This window comes from Anolis sagrei, chromosome 1, assembly GCF_037176765.1.
Source record: "Anolis sagrei isolate rAnoSag1 chromosome 1, rAnoSag1.mat, whole genome shotgun sequence".
Lineage (NCBI taxonomy): Eukaryota > Metazoa > Chordata > Lepidosauria > Squamata > Dactyloidae > Anolis > Anolis sagrei.
In genome coordinates this window covers 4,794,906-4,813,210 of record NC_090021.1, presented here as the reverse complement: position 1 = coordinate 4,813,210, position 18,305 = coordinate 4,794,906, and the positions used below count along the sequence as shown (strand labels likewise).

Sequence of the window (18,305 nt, the reverse complement as noted above, 5' to 3'; positions counted from 1 at the left end):
AAGTCTATATTACACTTTGATGGGATCTCAAAGGTCATCTAGTCTGACACCCCCCCCCTTTCTTGCCATGTAGGAAGACATAAATCCAAGTCTGCCCATCAAGTAGCCACTTAGCCTCTGTTGCACAGACCTCTAGAGAAGGAGGCTCACTCCACCAGACTCCCAGGAAGTCTATATTAGGTTTGGAAGGGACCTGAAATATCATCTAGTATGCCCCCCCCCCCTCCTTCTTGCCATGCTGGAATATACAATCCAACTAGAGACCGGGAAGACATAGAGCTGTGATGGTGAACCTATGACACGGAAACTACAATTAGTCCAGCGAGAGGCAGCCAGATTGCTCACCGGAGCGTCATACAGGGAGCATACCACCCCCCTGTTGTGTCAGCTCCACTGGCTGCCGATCCAGTTCCGAGCACAATTCAAGGTGCTGGTTTTGACCTATAAAATCCTATACGGTTCTGGCCCAGTGTATCTGTCCGAACGGATCTCCCTCTATGTCCCACCCCGGAGCCTAAGATCTTCTGGAGAGGTCCTGCTCTCGACCCCGCCTCTATCACAGGTGAGATTGGCGGGGACGAGAAGCAGGGCCTTTTCGGTGGTGGCCCCCCGCCTGTGGAACTCACTCCCCGGGGAAATTAGATCTGCAACATCGCTCCTTTCTTTTAGGAAAAAACTAAAAACATGGATCTGGGACCAGGCATTTGGTCAGGCAGGCAGATAAAGAGAGAACTTTATGGATGGCTAGGTAATGACTAACGGACTGGACACGAGGAACTCTGGAAACGAAACGCTGATTACAAGAATTTTATATGATATTTTATATAATATGTTGGGCACCGGTTGCTGATGTTTTAACTGTGATGATCGTTTTAATTATATTTTTGTATATTTGTTTTTGTATATTTTTGTACACTATGTGTAGTGTATAAAGGCATCGAATTCTGCCTTCTCTGTAAGCCGCCCTGAGTCCCCCTCCGGGGGTTGAGAAGGGCAGGGTAAAAGTACCAGAAATAAATAAATAAATAAATAAATAAATGTCAGCACTGACACACATGGCTATTTTGATGACACGTGGCCACATGCAGCCGCATACAGAGAAGTACACCTTATAAGAGCCAATCTAATTCCATCCTTAAATTTGTAAAAGGCTCTACAAATTTAACATCTGCACGTTTGAGCATTGTTCACTCCATAACTCAGCGTGGAATATACATTTTTCTTATTTGAACTATAAATATTGCAAAATTATGTTTTTTCTCTCTCAAAGTTGACACCCCACCCAAGTTATGCTCTGGTTTTTGGCAAATTTTGACACACCAAGCTCAAAAGGTTGCCCATCACTGACATAGAATAATAAGAGAATGAGAACCGGCTTCTGTTTCTGATTGGAGAGTGTTTGTTTGTTTGTTTGTTTATTTATTTAGGGCACTTCTATCCCGCCCTTCTCAACCCCCAAGGGGAGACTCGGGGCGGCTTACAACCTGGAGAGCCATCCTTCCCTCCTTCCTTGGCTGGGAGCAAAAGGGCTTTCCTCTTGGGCCCCCGGGGGCCTCCCCCCTAAGTCCCCCCCCCCCCCAGGATTGGCCCTGCTCAGCCTCCCAGGCCAGCCAGGAAAGAGCAGGGGCCTCAAGGGGACCCCTTGGTGTTACGATGGCTCTTCTGGAGGTTGGCAAAAGCCCAGGAGGGAGTCCTAAAGGCCATCCAGTCGGACAAGCCCCTCCCCTTTTGTAATCCATGTGGCCCCACCCCCTTCACGTCATAGAGGCGCCGCTGTCACCCAGGGCCTGCCCCCCTTCGTAGCCGCCATTTCTGCGAGGAAGAAAAGGAAGGAATCTGGGAATCATTTGGGGAGGAAGCAAAGAGAGAGAGGCCTTTCCCTCAGCAGTGGCCTCCTTTCCTGAGGGATTTCCTCCCTGGAGGCCAGGCCTTAAGAGGGAGAGAGAGGCCCGTTTTAATGTGAACCTTTTACAGAAATACAGTTTAGTATTTGTATTTTATGGATTTTTATAGTGTTTACAATGTGTTTTAATTCTGCTGTAACCTGCCTTGAGGCACAAGGGGAGGTGTGTTAGAAGCATAGGGTTTCTCCCAGTGTAGATCCTTTGATGCAAAAATAGACTTGAATTATGAATGAACCTCTTTCCACCCACCAGGCATGCATAGGGTTTCTCCCCAGTATGAGTCCTTTGATGCAAAAGTCAACTTGAATTACGAGTGAAGCTGTATCCACTCCAGGCACTATTAGGGTTTCTCCTCAGTGAGAGTCCTTTGGTGCAAATGGAGACCTGAATTATGAGTGAAGCTCTTTCTACACTCCGGAGTGAGTAATTTTATGTGAATGTAGAAGTCAATTCTCAGAGAAACCCTTACCTCACTCCAGGCATGTATAAGCTTTTTCCCCAGTGTGAGTCCTTTGATGCAAACGTAGACTTGAATTATGAGAGAATCTCTTACCACACCCCAAGCATTTATAGGGTTTCTACCCAATGTGAGTCCTTTGATGCATACGTAGACCTGAAATACGAGTGAAGCTCTGTCCACACTCCAGGCATGCATAGGGTTTCTCCCCACTGTGAATTCTTTGATGTCTACGTAGATGTCCACTCTCAGTGAAGCTCTGTCCACACTCTAAGCATTTATAGGGTTTCTCCCCAGTGTGAGTCCTTTGATGCACACGTAGACCTGAATTACCAGTGAAGTTCTTTCCACACTCCAAGCATGCATGGAGTTTCTTCCCAGGATGAGTCCTTTGATGCAAACGTAGACTTGAATTATGAGAGAATCTCTTACCACACTCCAAGCATGCATAGGGGTTCTCCCCAGTGTGAGTCTTTTCGTGCAAATGTAGACTTTCATTCTTACTGAAGCTCTGTCCACAATCCCGGCATTTATAGGGTTTCTCCCCAGTGTGAGTCCTTTGATGCACGCGTAGACCTGAATTATGAGCGAAGCTTTTTCCACACTCCAGGCATGCATAGGGTTTCTCCCCAGTGTGAATCCTTTGATGCACACATAGACTTCCTTTCTCACTGAAGCTCTGTCCACACTCCAGGCATGCATAGGGTTTCTCTCCAGTATGAGTCCTTTGATGTTTACGTAGATGTCCACTCTCAGTGAAGCTCTTTGCACACTCCAGGCATTTATAGGGTCTCTCCCCAGTGTGAATTCTTTGATGTCTACGTAGATGTCCACTCTCAGTGAAGCTCTGTCCACACTCCAGGCATGCATAGGGTTTCTCCCCAGTGTGAATTCTCTGATGTCTCCGTAGATGTCCACTCTCAGCGAAGCTCTTTCCACACTCCAGGCATGCATAGGGTTTCTCCCCAATGTGAGTCCTTTGATGCACACGTAGACTTCCATTCTCACTGAAGCTCTGTCCACACTCCAGGCATGCATAGGGTTTCTCCCCAGTATGAGTCCTTTGATGTGTACGTAGATGTCCACTCTCAGTGAATCTCTTTCCACACTCCAGGCATTTATAGGGTTTCTCCCCAGTGTGAGACCTTTGATGCACATGTAGACCTGAATTATGTGTGAAGCTCTGTCCACACTCCAGACATACATAGGGTTTCTCCCCAGTGTGAATTCTTTGATGACTACGTAGATGTCCACTCTCAGTGAAGCTCTGTCCACACTCCAAGCATGCATAGGGTTTCTCCCCAGTATGAGTCCTTTCATGCAAACGTAGACCTGATTTACGAGAGAAACTCTGTCCACATTCTACGCATTTATAGGGTTTCTCCCCAGTGTGAATTCTTTGATGTCTACATAGATGTCCATTCTCAGTGAAGCTCTTTCCACACTCCAGGCATTTATAGGGTTTCTCCCCAGTGTGAGTCCTTTGATGCACACGTAGACCTGAATTACGAGTGAAGCTCTTTCCACACTCTAGGCATGTAAATTCTTTCTTCTCCATTCTTCTCTTGCAATTCATATGGGTATTGAATTGCAATACTGATACTTGGTGCTACTTTCCCCCTCTCTTATCTTTAAGTGAAGTCAACAATCGGCAAGAGCATCACCTTGAGATTACTTCTTCCTTCTTCCTATATTAAGTGTTTCCTTACTGCACCGAAGAATTGGCTCCATAGAATCCTCATTTCCCTGGTCAAGAAACAAGCAAAAAATCAATGATGAAAGCCAGAAGTCTTCTTTACCTGCAAATTTTTCCCCTTCCCTTCATGGGTCATGTAGAAAATGGGAATACCAAAAATTCAGACATCAGGGTCTCAAGAATATACACAGATGTCAACAAAGGCAATCACCGATTCTTAAACAAGAAGGGAAAGAATCCAGAAAGAAAAAAAGGAAAGAATGGAGAATTAAAAGAATGAATGAATGAATGAATGGATATCCCTTTGGCAAGATAAAGCAGGGTATAAATATAATAATAATAATAATAATAATAATAATAATAGTTTATTTATTACCCACCCTCTCTCCCTGAAGGAACTCAGGGTAGTTTCCAGGAAATAACAAAAATGGCAAATACAAAAACAGCCACATAGCAAAGTCAAAAACAGCCACATAGCAATAAAGACATAAACAAGGAATAAAATGATCTCGATATTGTCAGTGTAAGATTAATGTATTGTGAATGTTTAAATGTAATTTTGTGCAATGCCTGTGAATGTTATTGGATTGCATTACCAGAGAGTATATTGACACTGAAAGAGTTAAACAGCCAAGCCTTTAATGAGCTGTGAAGATGTGACCCTGAGTTTTGCCTTGAGCGCGTAGGGAGGATCCAGAGATAAGTCCTTCTTACTTCAGTGAGTGTGTCTTTTGTCTTGTTCCTGTCTGTCTGGTTGGATGTAAATGCTGATGTATGTTGTATATTTGATCTGCTCAGTAAAGCTAAATGTTTGCTTTTACTGAAGTCTCAAAGTGTCCATTCTTCCAAGCTTCAATCCTTCTGTCGCACTCAATCAAAAATTGTTGTTGTTGTTCATTTGTTCAGTCGTTTCTGACTCTCCGTGACCTTATGGACCAGCCCACGCCAGAGCTCCCTGTCAGCCGTCACTACCCCCAGCTCCTTCACGGTTAATCCAGTCACTTCAAGCATGCCATCCATCCATCTTGCCCTTGGTTGGCCCCTTTTCCTTTTTCCTTCCATTTCTCCCAGCATAATTGTCTTCTCTAAGCTTCCCTGTCTCCTCATGATGTGGCCAAAATATTTCATCTTGGCCTCTACTATCCTTCCCTCCAATGAGCAGTCGGGCTTTATTTCCTGAAGAATGGACTGATTGGCTCTCCTTGCAGTCCAAGGCACTCTCAGAACTTTCCTCCAGCACCACAGTTCAAAAGCATCGATCTTCCTTCGCTCAGCCTTCCCTAAGGTCCAGCTCTCACATCCGTAGGTGACTACGGGGAATACCATTGTTTTGATTATGTGGATCTTCGTTGCCAATGTGATGTCTCTAAAAAGGTAAAGATAGTCCCCTGACATTAAGTCCAGTCATGTCTGACTCTGGGGTGTGGTGCTCATCTCCATTTCTAAGCCGAAGAGCCAGCGTTGTCCGTAGACACCTCCAAGGTCATGTGGCTGGCATGACTGCATGGAGCGCCGTTAACTTCCCGCCGGAGCGGTACCTATTGATCTACTCACATTTGCATGTTTTTGAACTGCTAGATTGGCAGAAGCTAGGGCTGACAGCGGAAGCTCATGCTGCTCCCCGGAATCGAACCTGCGACCTTTCGATCAACAAGCTCAGCAGCTCAGTGCTTTAACCCACTGCGCCACCGGGGGCTCACTCTTCACTATTTTATCGGGATTGGTCATTGCTCTCCTCCCAAAAAGTAAGTATCTCCTGATTTCCTGGCTACAGTCTGCATCTGCAGTAATCTTTGCACCTAGGAATACAAAGTCTGTCACGGCCTCCACATTTTCTCCCTCTATTTCCCAGTTGTCAATCATTCTTGTTGCCATAATCTTGGGGTTTTTTAATGTTTAGCTGCAACTCAGCTTTTGCGCTTTCTTCTTTCACCTTGATTAGAAGGCTCCTCAGCTCCTCCTCGCTTTTGGCCATCAAAGTGGTGTCATCTGCGTATCAAAAATTAGCCAAGAATTAAATTAAGAAAACATAATGTAACACAAGGAGTCATAAAATTAAACATAATACATTAAAATAAAATAGTATGCCATGTCCAGCGGGCTGAGGTAGATCAATTTATTAATCTTCTGCCTCTCCATAAGATAGATTGCATAGATAGGTTTTTAAAAGCTTTTTGAAGGAGGAAAGAGGGGGCATTTAGATAAATAGATAGAAAGAGAGCGAGATAGATATTATCTGGCATTGTATTTTTAAAAGACATATACACATACAAAGACAACTCACCACCCACAATACAGTAACCCCACAACCTACCCACCACCTTAACTTCTGTCACTGAACCTCACGGAGTTTGTACACATTTTATTTAACCCTCTGTATTTCAAGCTCAATGAATTCCTCTTGTTGTTAATTCTTAAGATCTCCTGTCAAGTATGCCAAGGCCAGCTCCCAGTTTCTTTCAAAAAAATTCATGATTTTCATATTTTACATTGGTAGAAATCTTATCCATCTGTGCATAATCCCACAATTAATCCTTCCAATTTTTAATATCTTATTCCGTGTCCTTCTAAATTATCTAGGTTTGTATTCTTGAATTGTATCCAGTCTCTGGTCCAGCTCATGCAGGTGCCTTCTTAGTATGTTTTTAGGTCTGGTAAATTTAGTCCCCCCTCTCTTTGGTATCATAGAATCATAGACTCATTGATTTGGAAGAGACCTCATGGGCCATCCAGTCCAACCCCCTGCCAAGAAGCAGGAAAATCACATTCAAAATACTCCCGACAGATGACCATCCGGCCTCTGTTTAAAAGTCTCCAAAGAAGGAGCCTCCACCACACTCCAGGGCAGAGAAATAAGAACAGCTCTCACAATGAGGAAGTTCTTCCTAATATTCAGATGGAATCTCCTTTCCTGTAGTTTGAAGCCATTGCTCCGCATCCTAGTCTCCAGGTCAGCAGAAAACAAGCTTGTTCCCTCCTCCCTATGACTTCCCCTCACATATATGTATACATGACCCTCATTTATGTCTCCTCTCAGTCTTCTCTTCTGCAGGCTAAACATACACAGCTCTTTAAGCTGCTCCTCATAATGGCATCACCACTACTTCTTTTGGCACTAATAATAATAACAACCACAATAACAATAACAGTAACAAAAATATATTCTGGCTACTTGGTCTCAGTTCCCTAAAGTCAACAGATCCTGTCTAAGCAGGGCCAGCTCTTGTTCAGACTTGGATGGGATGCCACCAAGGAGTCCCAGATCACTTCTAGCCCAAGACAAACCTTACAAATCTCATAAGTCAATAGGAAACCGGCGGATCAGGTTTTTGTCCCTTTGCACCAAATGCTGCAGGCCAGAACTCCCATAGCAATGGGGAAAAGGAGCCTTTTTTGGACGGTCGCTCCCAACATCCCCTACTAGGGTCACCCCTTTCTAAGATAATTTAACAGTCAGCTTCTTGCAGTGGCAATTGGTGGAAAGCAGGTCGTAGGTTTCTTTGTACATGGGGCAAAAAAACGAGAATATATTTACAAATATAAAAATTAAAATATGTATGCATATATTGTGTCCTTTTGTGACACAAAGGCTGTTGCCAGGTGATGTCACTGGGAAAGAAAGGTGACGTGTGTATGAGGAGAAGGAAGGAGGTAAAGAAGGGAAAGAAAGGAGAAACGAGTGAGGAGGAAGTAAAAGGGTGGAAGGCAGGGAAATGAAAGGGGGAAAGCTATTTGGGTGAGGGGAGGGGAGGGAAGGGAAGGGAAGGAAGAAATAAGGAAGGCAGACGGATATCCAAAGGCCAAAGTTCTCCACCTGGGAGACTGAGGGAGTGGCACCTTAGCTTTATTTTGACTGACTAATTAAATCTTATGAATTTTTCTAAGTTTAATCCAGCAAATTGAAAGGAAAGTAATGAGTACAGCTGAAAAAATAGAAAAAGCAACAATACTGATACAAGAGCCCCATATATTGTCAAAGGCTTTATGTCCAACCTCTGAGGATGCCTGACACAGATGCAGGCAAAACATCAGGAGAGAATGCTTCCACATAGAACATGGCCATACAGCCCAAAAAACCCACAACAACCAGAGACCTCATGGGCCATCCAGTCCAACCCCCTGCCAAGAAGCAGGAATATTGCATTCAAATCACCCCTGACAGATGGCCATCCAGCCTCTGTTTAAGAGCTTCCAAAGAAGAAGCCTCCACCACACTCTGGGGCAGAGAGTTCCACTGCTGAACGGCTCTCACAGTCAGGAAGTTCTTCCTCATGTTCAGATGGAATCTCCTCTCTTGTAGTTTGGCCATGTTCCAGCAACATTCTCTCCTAACATTTTGCCTGCATCTGTGGCTGACATCTTCAGGACCCAACCAACAAACCCTGCAGGAAAAACAAACACTTTGATCAAGAACTCCTCAATTGATCTTAACAGCAGAGCAAGACTCTTGAAGTGACTTCATGGAATTAGAATGAGCCCTTTGGTCAGCTAATTGCAATGATAAAAATATCTACACAGATCGGAAGCCCTCCCTTCTAGGCTTTTGGACTTCCAAAAATCCACAAGAACCCCACTCCGGTCAGACTCACAGCGAGCGCCACTGGATCCCCCAGATACATTTTGGCAAAATTTCTGGCCGCACAACTACAAAACTGTATTGGGCTTATTACACACGACACTAAGGACTCAGCCAACTTCATAGGAAAAAAAAAATCAGCTATCTCAAACTCAATACCAATGACAAAATGACCATCTTGAATGTGGTGACTCTATTCACCAAGTGCCCCGCAGCAGACACCATCGTACTCATTAACCGGAATTTCCCAGAAGACATCACAGCCCTGTTGCCTCACGACAGGCTACATACAGTGGGACAAAGAAATCTATGAACAGAAAAATAGGGTGGCTATGGGGAGGGGCTGGATATGAGGAGTGGGAAGTGAGGCTTGGGTGTGAGGAACGGGAAGGGAGAGTGCCTTGGGTGTAGGGAGTGGGCGGGAAGGGCAGTTTGGGTGTGAGGAGTGGGAAGGGTGGGGCCTTGGGTGTGGTGAAGTGGGCAGAGAAGATACTTGGGTATGGGGAGTGGGAAGAGAGGGTGCTTTGGGTGTGGGAAGTGGGCAGGAAGTGCAGTCTGGGTGTGAGGATTGGGAAGGGTGGGGCCTTGGGTGTGGTGAAGTGGGCAGAGAAGATACTTGGGTATGGGGAGTGGGAAGAGAGGGTGCTTTGGGTGTGGGGAGTGGGCAGGAAATGCAGTCTGGGTGTGGGGAGTGGGCAATGTGGGACCTTGGGTGTGTCGAAGTAGGCAGAGAGGATACCTTGGGTGCAGGGAGTGGGAAGAGAGGGTGCTTTGTGTGTGGGGAGTGGGCAGGAAGTGCAGTCTGGGTGTGAGGGGTGGGAAGGGTGGGGCCTTGGGTGTAGTGAAGTGGGCAGAGACCTTGAGTGCGGGGAGTGGGAAGAGAGGGTGCTTTGTGTATGGGGAGTGGGCAGGAAGTGCAGTCTGGGTGTGAGGTGTGGGAAGGGTGGGGCCTTGGGTGTGTCGATGTGGGCAGAGAGGGTACCTTGGGTGCAGGGAGTGGGAAGAGAGGGTGCTTTGGGTGTGGGGAGTGGGCAGGAAATGCAGTCTGGGTGTGGGGAGTGGGCAATGTGGGACCTTGGGTGTGTCGAAGTAGGCAGAGAGGATACCTTGGGTGCAGGGAGTGGGAAGAGAGGGTGCTTTGTGTGTGGGGAGTGGGCAGGAAGTGCAGTCTGGGTGTGAGGGGTGGGAAGGGTGGGGCCTTGGGTGTAGTGAAGTGGGCAGAGACCTTGAGTGCGGGGAGTGGGAAGAGAGGGTGCTTTGTGTATGGGGAGTGGGCAGGAAGTGCAGTCTGGGTGTGAGGTGTGGGAAGGGTGGGGCCTTGGGTGTGTCGATGTGGGCAGAGAGGGTACCTTGGGTGCAGGGAGTGGGAAGAGAGGGTGCTTTGGGTGTGGGGAGTGGGCAGGAAATGCAGTCTGGGTGTGGGGAGTGGGCAATGTGGGACCTTGGGTGTGTCGAAGTAGGCAGAGAGGATACCTTGGGTGCAGGGAGTGGGAAGAGAGGGTGCTTTGTGTGTGGGGAGTGGGCAGGAAGTGCAGTCTGGGTGTGAGGGGTGGGAAGGGTGGGGCCTTGGGTGTAGTGAAGTGGGCAGAGACCTTGAGTGCGGGGAGTGGGAAGAGAGGGTGCTTTGTGTATGGGGAGTGGGCAGGAAGTGCAGTCTGGGTGTGAGGTGTGGGAAGGGTGGGGCCTTGGGTGTGTCGAAGTAGGCAGAGAGGATACCTTGGGTGCAGGGAGTGGGAAGAGAGGGTGCTTTGGGTGTGGGAAGTGGGCAGGAAGTGCAGTCTGGGTGTGAGGATTGGGAAGGGTGGGGCCTTGGGTGTGGTGAAGTGGGCAGAGAAGATACTTGGGTATGGGGAGTGGGAAGAGAGGGTGCTTTGGGTGTGGGAAGTGGGCAGGAAGTGCAGTCTGGGTGTGAGGATTGGGAAGGGTGGGGCCTTGGGTGTGGTGAAGTGGGCAGAGAAGATACTTGGGTATGGGGAGTGGGAAAAGAGGGTACTTTGGGTGTGGGAAGTGGGCAGGAAGTGCAGTCTGGGTGTGAGGATTGGGAAGGGTGGGGCCTTGGGTGTGGTGAAGTGGGCAGAGAAGATACTTGGGTATGGGGAGTGGGAAGAGAGGGTGCTTTGGGTGTGGGGAGTGGGCAGGAAATGCAGTCTGGGTGTGGGGAGTGGGCAATGTGGGACCTTGGGTGTGTCGAAGTAGGCAGAGAGGATACCTTGGGTGCAGGGAGTGGGAAGAGAGGGTGCTTTGTGTGTGGGGAGTGGGCAGGAAGTGCAGTCTGGGTGTGAGGGGTGGGAAGGGTGGGGCCTTGGGTGTAGTGAAGTGGGCAGAGACCTTGAGTGCGGGGAGTGGGAAGAGAGGGTGCTTTGTGTATGGGGAGTGGGCAGGAAGTGCAGTCTGGGTGTGAGGTGTGGGAAGGGTGGGGCCTTGGGTGTGTCGATGTGGGCAGAGAGGGTACCTTGGGTGCAGGGAGTGGGAAGAGAGGGTGCTTTGGGTGTGGGTGGGAAGGGCAGTTTGGATGTGAGGAGTGGGAAGGGTGGGGCCTTGGGTGTAGCGAAGTGGGCAGAGAAGATACCTTGGGTACGGGGAGTGGGAAGAGAGGGTGCTTTGGGTGTGGGGAGTGGGCAGGAAGTGCAGTCTGGGTGTGAGTGGGAAGGGTGGGGCCTTGGGTGTGTCGAAGTGGGCAGAGAGGGTACCTTGGGTGCAGGGAGTGGGGAGGAAGGACAGCTTGGGAATGCAGCTTGTGTGTGGGGAATGAGCAGGGAGGGCATGGATCAGGGCAGAGAGGGCACCCTGGGTCCGGGCATGGAGGGTGGTTTGGTTGTGAGGAGTGGGCAGGGAGTCCAGCTTGGGTGTGGGTAGTGGGCAGAGAGCAGCTTGGGAATCTGGCATGGATGTGGGGAGTGGCAGGGAGGCTGCCTTGGGCATGGGGAGGGAGGGCGGCTTGGGTGTGGGCAAAGAAGGCATCTTGGGAGTGCGGCTTGGGTGTGGGGAGTGGGCAGGGAAGGCCCCTTGCGGGTAGGGAGGGAGAACAGCTTGGGATTGCTGCTTGGGTGCAGAGAGGGCGGTTTTGGTGTGGGGAGTGGGCAGGGAGGGCACCTTAGGTGTGGGGAGTGGGCGGAGAAAGCAGCTTGGGAATGTGACTTGGTTGTGGGGCCTGGTCAGTGAGGGTGGCTTAGGTGTGGGGAGTGGGCAGAGGGAGAAGCTTGGGAATGTGACTTGGGTGTGGGGAGTGGGCAGGCTGAGAAGCTTGGCACAATCAAGGGTTCTTTCCTCTGACCCTGGACATCCTGCAGATATTAGGCACACCCCACTCGCTTGACCTCCAACTGCACCTCTGAAGACGCCAGGTGCTCAAAACTGGACCATTCGACAAGGTCCCCCATGACCTTCTGGCAAGGAAACTAGTCCAATGTGGGCTAGGCAAAACTACGGTGAGGTGGATCTGTAATTGGTTAAGTGGACGAACACAGAGAGTGCTCACTAATGCTTCCTCTTCATCTTGGAAAGAAGTGACAAGTGGAGTGCTGCAGGGTTCCGTCCTGGGCCCGGTCCTGTTCAACATCTTTATTAATGACTTAGATGAAGGGCTAGAAGGCAGGATCATCAAGTTTGCAGACGACACCAAATTGGGAGGGAGAGCCAATACTCCAGAGGACAGGAACAGGATTCAAAACGATCTTGACAGATTAGAGAGATGATTGGCCAAAACTAACAAAATGAAGTTCAACTGTGACAAATGCAAGATACTCCACTTTGGCAGAAAAAATGAAATGCAAAGATACAGAATGGGGGACAATGCCTGGCTCGAGAGCAGTACGTGTGAAAAAGATCTTGGAGTCCTCGTGGACAACAAGTTAAACATGAGCCAACAATGTGATGTGGCGGCAAAAAAAGCCAATGGGATTTTGGCCTGCATCAAGAGGAGCCTAGTGTCTAGATCTAGGGAAGTCATGCTACCCCTCTATTCTGCTTTGGTTAGACCACACCTGGAATATTGTGTCCCATTCTGGGCACCACAATTCAAGAGAGATATCGACAAGCTGGAATGTGTCCAGAGGAGGGCGACTAAAATGATCAAGGGTCTGGAGAACAAGCCCTATGAGGAGCGGCTTAAGGAGCTGGGCATGTTTAGCCTGAAGAAGAGATGGCTGAGAGGAGATATGATGAGAGCCATGTATAAATATGTGAGAGGAAGCCACAGGGAGGAGGGAGCAAGCTTGTTTTCTGCTTCCTTGGAGACTAGGACGCGGAACAATGGCTTCAAACTACAAGAGAGGAGATTCCATCTGAACATGAGGAAGGACTTCCTGACTGTGAGAGCCGTTCAGCAGTGGAACTCTCTGCCCCAGGAGGTGTGGTGGAGGCTCCTTCATTGGAAGCTTTTAAGCAGAGGCTGGATGGCCATCTGTCAGGGGTGATTTGAATGCAATATTCCTGCTTCTTGGCAGAATGGGGTTGGACCATTCGCCATCCGCCCAGGAGGTCTCTTCCAACTCTTTGATTCTATGATTCTATATACGCATAATAATAACTGTGTTTCTAACCCACCTCCCCTTGTGCCTCAAGGCGGGTTACCGCAGAACTCAAACACATTGTAAACAATATAAAAACCCATTGAATACAAATACTAAACTGTACGTCTATAAAAGATGCGCATTAAAATGTGTTTCTACAAAATGCATATTAAAATTGCACAGAAGAGAGATCAAAACACAAGAAGCAGAGAGCTTAAAATCCGTGCTGAGAACGGGATGGGAAGCTGAATGCGGCCACTGCGAGGAGGAGACTCACTCCAGAAGGGCCTGGGCCTGCCTCACTCTCTCAAGGCCTGGCCTCCCGGGAGGAAGGAAGGAATTCCCTCAGGAAAGAGCAGGCAGTGGCTGAGTTGGGAAAGGCCTCCCTCCCTCTCTCCTCCCTCCCGAAATGAGTCCCGGATGGAAAACAGAAGAAGAAGGAAAAAGAAAGAGGCTGAGGCCAAACCCCTCACCTCCTCCTTCTGCTTCTTCTTCTCTTCCTCACAGAAATGGCGACGGCAAAGGGGGCGTGGCCTGGGTGACGACGGCGCCTCTATGACGCGAGGGGGCGGGGCCATGGGGCTTACAAAAGGGCAGGGGCCAGCCCGACTGGATGGCCTTTGGGACCTCCGCCCTCTCTCCCACTCTGGGCTTCCCTCCTTCCTTCTGGAGGGCTGCCAGGCTTTCCTGGCTGCAGGGAATGTGCTGCCCTCCCTTCTCCATTGTGAAGATCAAGCAGCCCAAATGCCCAGAGGGATCATTCCCAGGCTGCGTCCTCAGGAGGGCCCGGGGGGGGGGGGCTGCTCCCAAAAGAGCCACAATAATCCTAAGGGGTCCCTTCTGTCTGCCTGGCCTGAGTCACCTTGGGGCCCCTGCTCTTTCCTGGCTGCCCTGAGAGACAGAGCAGGGCCAGCCCTGAAGCGGGGGGGGGGGGGGGGGGAAGCTGGCCAGTAGATGGTCATCCAGCCTCTCTTTCACAGACCTCTAGAGATGGAGACTCCACCAAACTGCCAGGAATTCTATATGGGATTTGGAAGGTGATGGGAGCCATGAACCAAAGTGACTCCATTTTGAATACTGTCTATCTTAATATGTATCAGCAAAAGCATATTTCCAACTTCTTAATCTAAAGAGCAAACTTTGCCTCTCTGCCCTCTGGAAGCAGGTGTTGCAATAGTGTCAGCTTGTTCCAAGAGACCGTTTGTGGTCAGCCAATGTGGTTAGCTAGTTACTGTTAAGAAATGTATGCAATAGGTTTTGCTATATTTAATGTATATGGGGGGATGTTGACAGAGAGAGGGTCTTGCTAAATCTGGAAGGTTTGTGGTGGCCCAATTCCCCGAACTGTTGACGCAGGAGGAATGGGTTGCCCAACCTAAACTGTCGATAGGAGAAAGGGGAACTTCTACTTCATAAACAGCCCTATTATAAAAGCCCCAGGACCCAGAGTCTGGGGCAGACAGAACTTGGACTGCCATGTTATGTACATGACTTCTCTGTCTGTCTCCTATTGCGCAATAGAGAATAAAGGCTTGTGCTTGCTTGCTAAAAGTGTTTGGACTCCTGCTTCAGATTCATAGCAAACTGGTAAGAACCTTGGGAAACTACGTTTTCTGCTACAAAGGGACCTCAAAGGGCATCTAGTCTGGCCCCTTTTCCTAGGCAGGAAGATACACAATTGAAGTCTGCCCAACAATTGACCACCCAGCCTTTTATTAAAGAGCTCCAGAGATGAAGACTCAACCAAACTCCAAAGAAGTCTCTATTACATTTGGGAGGGGTCTCAAAGGTCATCTAGTCTGACCTCCGCCCTTCTTGCCATGCAGGAAGACATACAACCCAAGCCTGCCCAACATAGAAAGACATAGAATAAGAATAACAGGATGTGAACCAGCTTGTGTTCCTGATTGGAGAGTGTTGTTGCTTCCTGTGTGCTGGTGTGGGACTTGCATGTGGGGGGAAGGGAGGCCAGGGAGGCCCTCCTGGGGTTCCCCTCCCCCCCCCCCCCCCCAGACTCCTGAGTCCTGGAGGGACTTCCTTCCTTCCTTGGATGGGAGCAACAGGGCTTCCCTCTTGGGGCCCCTGAGCCTCCCACCCAAGCAGGCCCGTAGCGAGGGGGGGGGGTTTAGGGGTTCACCCCCCCCCCGAAATGTTTCAGATTTTTTTAAAAAACCTGATTTATTCACGAATTTTAACTGCTTAACCCAATCCCCATGCTGCTAAGTCTATGAGATGCAAAAAATCAAGAGTCCCTCCAGAACTGCAAGCACAATCTCAAGCAAATATTGACAATTTATTCACACTGTCATTACTTGCAGCAATAGCCGATGTAGTTGTTCTGGTACAGCTGTACCAGGAGCTCCAACTTTATTTGCTTTATATTAAATGTTTGCTTGCAGTCCTAGGTTTCAGGGACTCTGCAGATAGGTGGCTTCTTTGGTTGCAGTCATAGGGCAAGTCACCTGTTCATCATTGTTAAGTTTTGGTCCCGCCCCTTGCTCAGGGCAATTGGGAAGGGAGCCATTTTTTAGTTAGTCTCAGCAGGACGTGTGCAAGCTTCCCCTGTACAAAAGCTTCAACCCTTAAGACCTTCCAGGGGAGAAAGATCTTAACAGTCTCCAAAGAATTTCCAGGAAAACAGCCCTAAAGACCAAAGAACTCCAGCTGGAGAACATCTACTGCCTTGCTGGTAGGTCCACTCGGCGTTTGAGATGCAGTTCAACCCGGTAGTGGAGCCCACATCAGTAAGGGTTAGATTACAGTCAGCCTGGGAGAAGTTAAAACGGGGATTTTCCTTTAAAGAAGAAGTTATTGAAGACAGTTGCCTGTCCTTCGTGGGCAAGATTAGGAATTCACCAGTTGCCTAAAAGCTTGGAATCATTTGCTTAACTTTACTGAAGACAAGAGAAGTTTCTGTTTGATTGTTCATTAATAAAAGACTTTGTTGTACTTCTCAAGCCATCTAAAGACTGTTTGTGGTGGAAACCTCTGAGAACTTCTCTTTAGGCCCCCTGGCTTCCCGCTGGGCAAAGGTTGCACGTCCTGTTCTAAAGACAATTATTTACAGGCCCAGCGCGTGACAGAACAGTAGTGAAGCAACCAAGTTGGGGAGGGGGGATGTTGAATGCTCTCATTAAGGAGGCCAGACTTGGTGGAGGTGGTTGACAAGGGCGGAGCTGCAGGCTATTGAAGGCTGCTCTGCCCCCTGCTGTGCTCTTTGCTTCAGCGTGAGCTAGGAGGCAGGTTTCAACCCCCCCCCCGCGAAAATTTCAACCCCCCCCCCCAAAATTTCAACCCCTCCCGAAATTTTTTTCTGGCTACGGCCCTGCACCCAAGTCCCCCCCCCCCTCCCAGGGCTGTCCCTGCTCAGCCTCCCAGGCCAGCCAAGAAATAGCGGGGGCCTCAAGGGGACTCAGGCCAGGCAGACCCAGAAGGGACCCCTTGGGGTTAGGAGGGCTCTTCTGGGGGCCGTGCCCCCCCTCCTCTCTGCACAGGGCCCCCCTGAGGGGGCAGCCTGGAATCCCTCTGGGCTTTGGAGCTGCTTGAGCCTCACAATGGAGAGCAGATAGCAGCACATTCTCTGCAGCCAAGAAAGCCTGGCAGCCCTCCAGAAGGAGAGAAACCCTGAATTGGAGGGAACTCCAAAGGCCACCTTCCCTCTCTCTTGAGGAATCTGTACAAGAACCAAGTAGCAACAGTAAGAACTGACCACGGAACAGGAGACTGGTTCAAGATTGGGAAAGGCGTCCGGCAAGGCTGCATACTCTCACCCAACCTATTCAACTTGTATGCAGAACACATCATGCGAGGATGTGCGGGGCTTGAGGAATGCAAAGCTGGGGTGAAAATGGCTGGAAGAAACATGAACAACCTCAGATATGCAGATGACACCACTCTGATGGCCGAAAGCGAGGAGGAGCTGAGGAGCCTTCTAATCAAGGTGAAAGAAGAAAGCGCAAAAGCCGGGTTGCAGCTAAACGTCAAAAAAACCAAGATTATGGCAACAAGAATGATTGACAACTGGGAAATAGAGGGAGAAAATGTGGAGGCCGTGACAGGGTTTGTATTTCTAGGTGCAAAGATTCCTGCAGATGCAGACTGTGGCCAAGAAATCAGAAGACGCTTCCTTCTTGGGAGGAGAGCAATGTCCAGTCTCGATAAAATAGTAAAGAGTAGAGACATCAGACTGGCAACCAAGATCCATTGCCTAGTCAAAGCCATGGTATTCCCTGTAGTCACCTACGGATGTGAGAGCTGGACCTTAGGGAAGGCTGAGCGAAGGAAGATTGATGCTTTTGAGCTGTGGTGTTGAAGGAAAGTGCTGAGAGTGCCTTGGACTGCGAGAAGATCCAACCAGTCCATCCTCCAGGAAATAAAGCCCGGCTGCTCACTGGAGGGAAGGAGACTAGAGACAAATACTAGAGTCCTTTGGCCACATCATGAGGAGACAGCAAAGCCTGGAGAAGACAATGATGCTGGGGAAAGTGGAAGGCAAAAGGAAGAGGGGTCGACCAAGGGCAAGATGGATGGATGGCATCCTTGAAGTGACTGCACTGACCTTGAAGGAGCTGGGGGTGGTGACGGCCGACAGGGAGCTCTGGCGTGGGCTGGTCCAGGAGGTCACGAAGAGTCGGAGATGACTGAACAAATTTATTTGTCGTGTCAGAACAACCAGTCAAATTATATTACATTTCTAACAGAACAAAGCAAACAAGCAGATTACAAAATTTGTGAGTATGAGAGTTGATTAAATGTCCTTTGACCAGTATCTGGCCACTTGGAGTGCTTCTGGTGTTGCTGCAAGAAGGTCCTCCCTTGTGCATGTGGCAGGGCTCAGGGTGCATTGCAGCAGGTGGTCAGTGGTTTGCTCTTCTCCACACTCGCATGTCGAGGATTCCACTTTGTAGCCCCATTTCTGAAGGTTGGCTCTGCATCTCGTGGTGCCAGAGCGCAGTCTGTTCAGTGCCTTCCAGGTCGCCCAGTCCTCTGTGTGCCCAGGAGGGAGTCTCTCGTTTGGTATCAGCCATTGGTTGAGGTTCTGGGTTTGAGCCTGCCACTTTTGGACTCTTGCTTGCTGAGGTGTTCCAGCGTGTGTCTCTGTAGATCTTAGAAAACTATTTAGAAAACGTCGTTGACGTGCTGGCTGGTACCCAAACAGGGG

At 49.1% G+C, this 18,305-nt stretch overlaps 1 protein-coding gene across 1 annotated transcript; it reads right to left on the bottom strand.

Moving 5' to 3' along the window:
* Nucleotides 1–1,773: 1,773 nt before the first annotated feature.
* LOC132761682 (zinc finger protein 658B-like) lies at nucleotides 1,774–6,048 on the bottom strand. The gene is made up of 2 exons (XM_067460700.1): nucleotides 5,991–6,048; nucleotides 1,774–4,107 (listed from the first exon to the last, which is right to left on the bottom strand). The coding sequence occupies exon 2, from the start codon at nucleotides 3,935–3,937 to the stop codon at nucleotides 2,483–2,485; it is 1,455 nt and encodes a 484-aa protein (XP_067316801.1). The 5' UTR covers nucleotides 3,938–4,107; nucleotides 5,991–6,048; the 3' UTR covers nucleotides 1,774–2,482.
* Nucleotides 6,049–18,305: the final 12,257 nt, after the last annotated feature.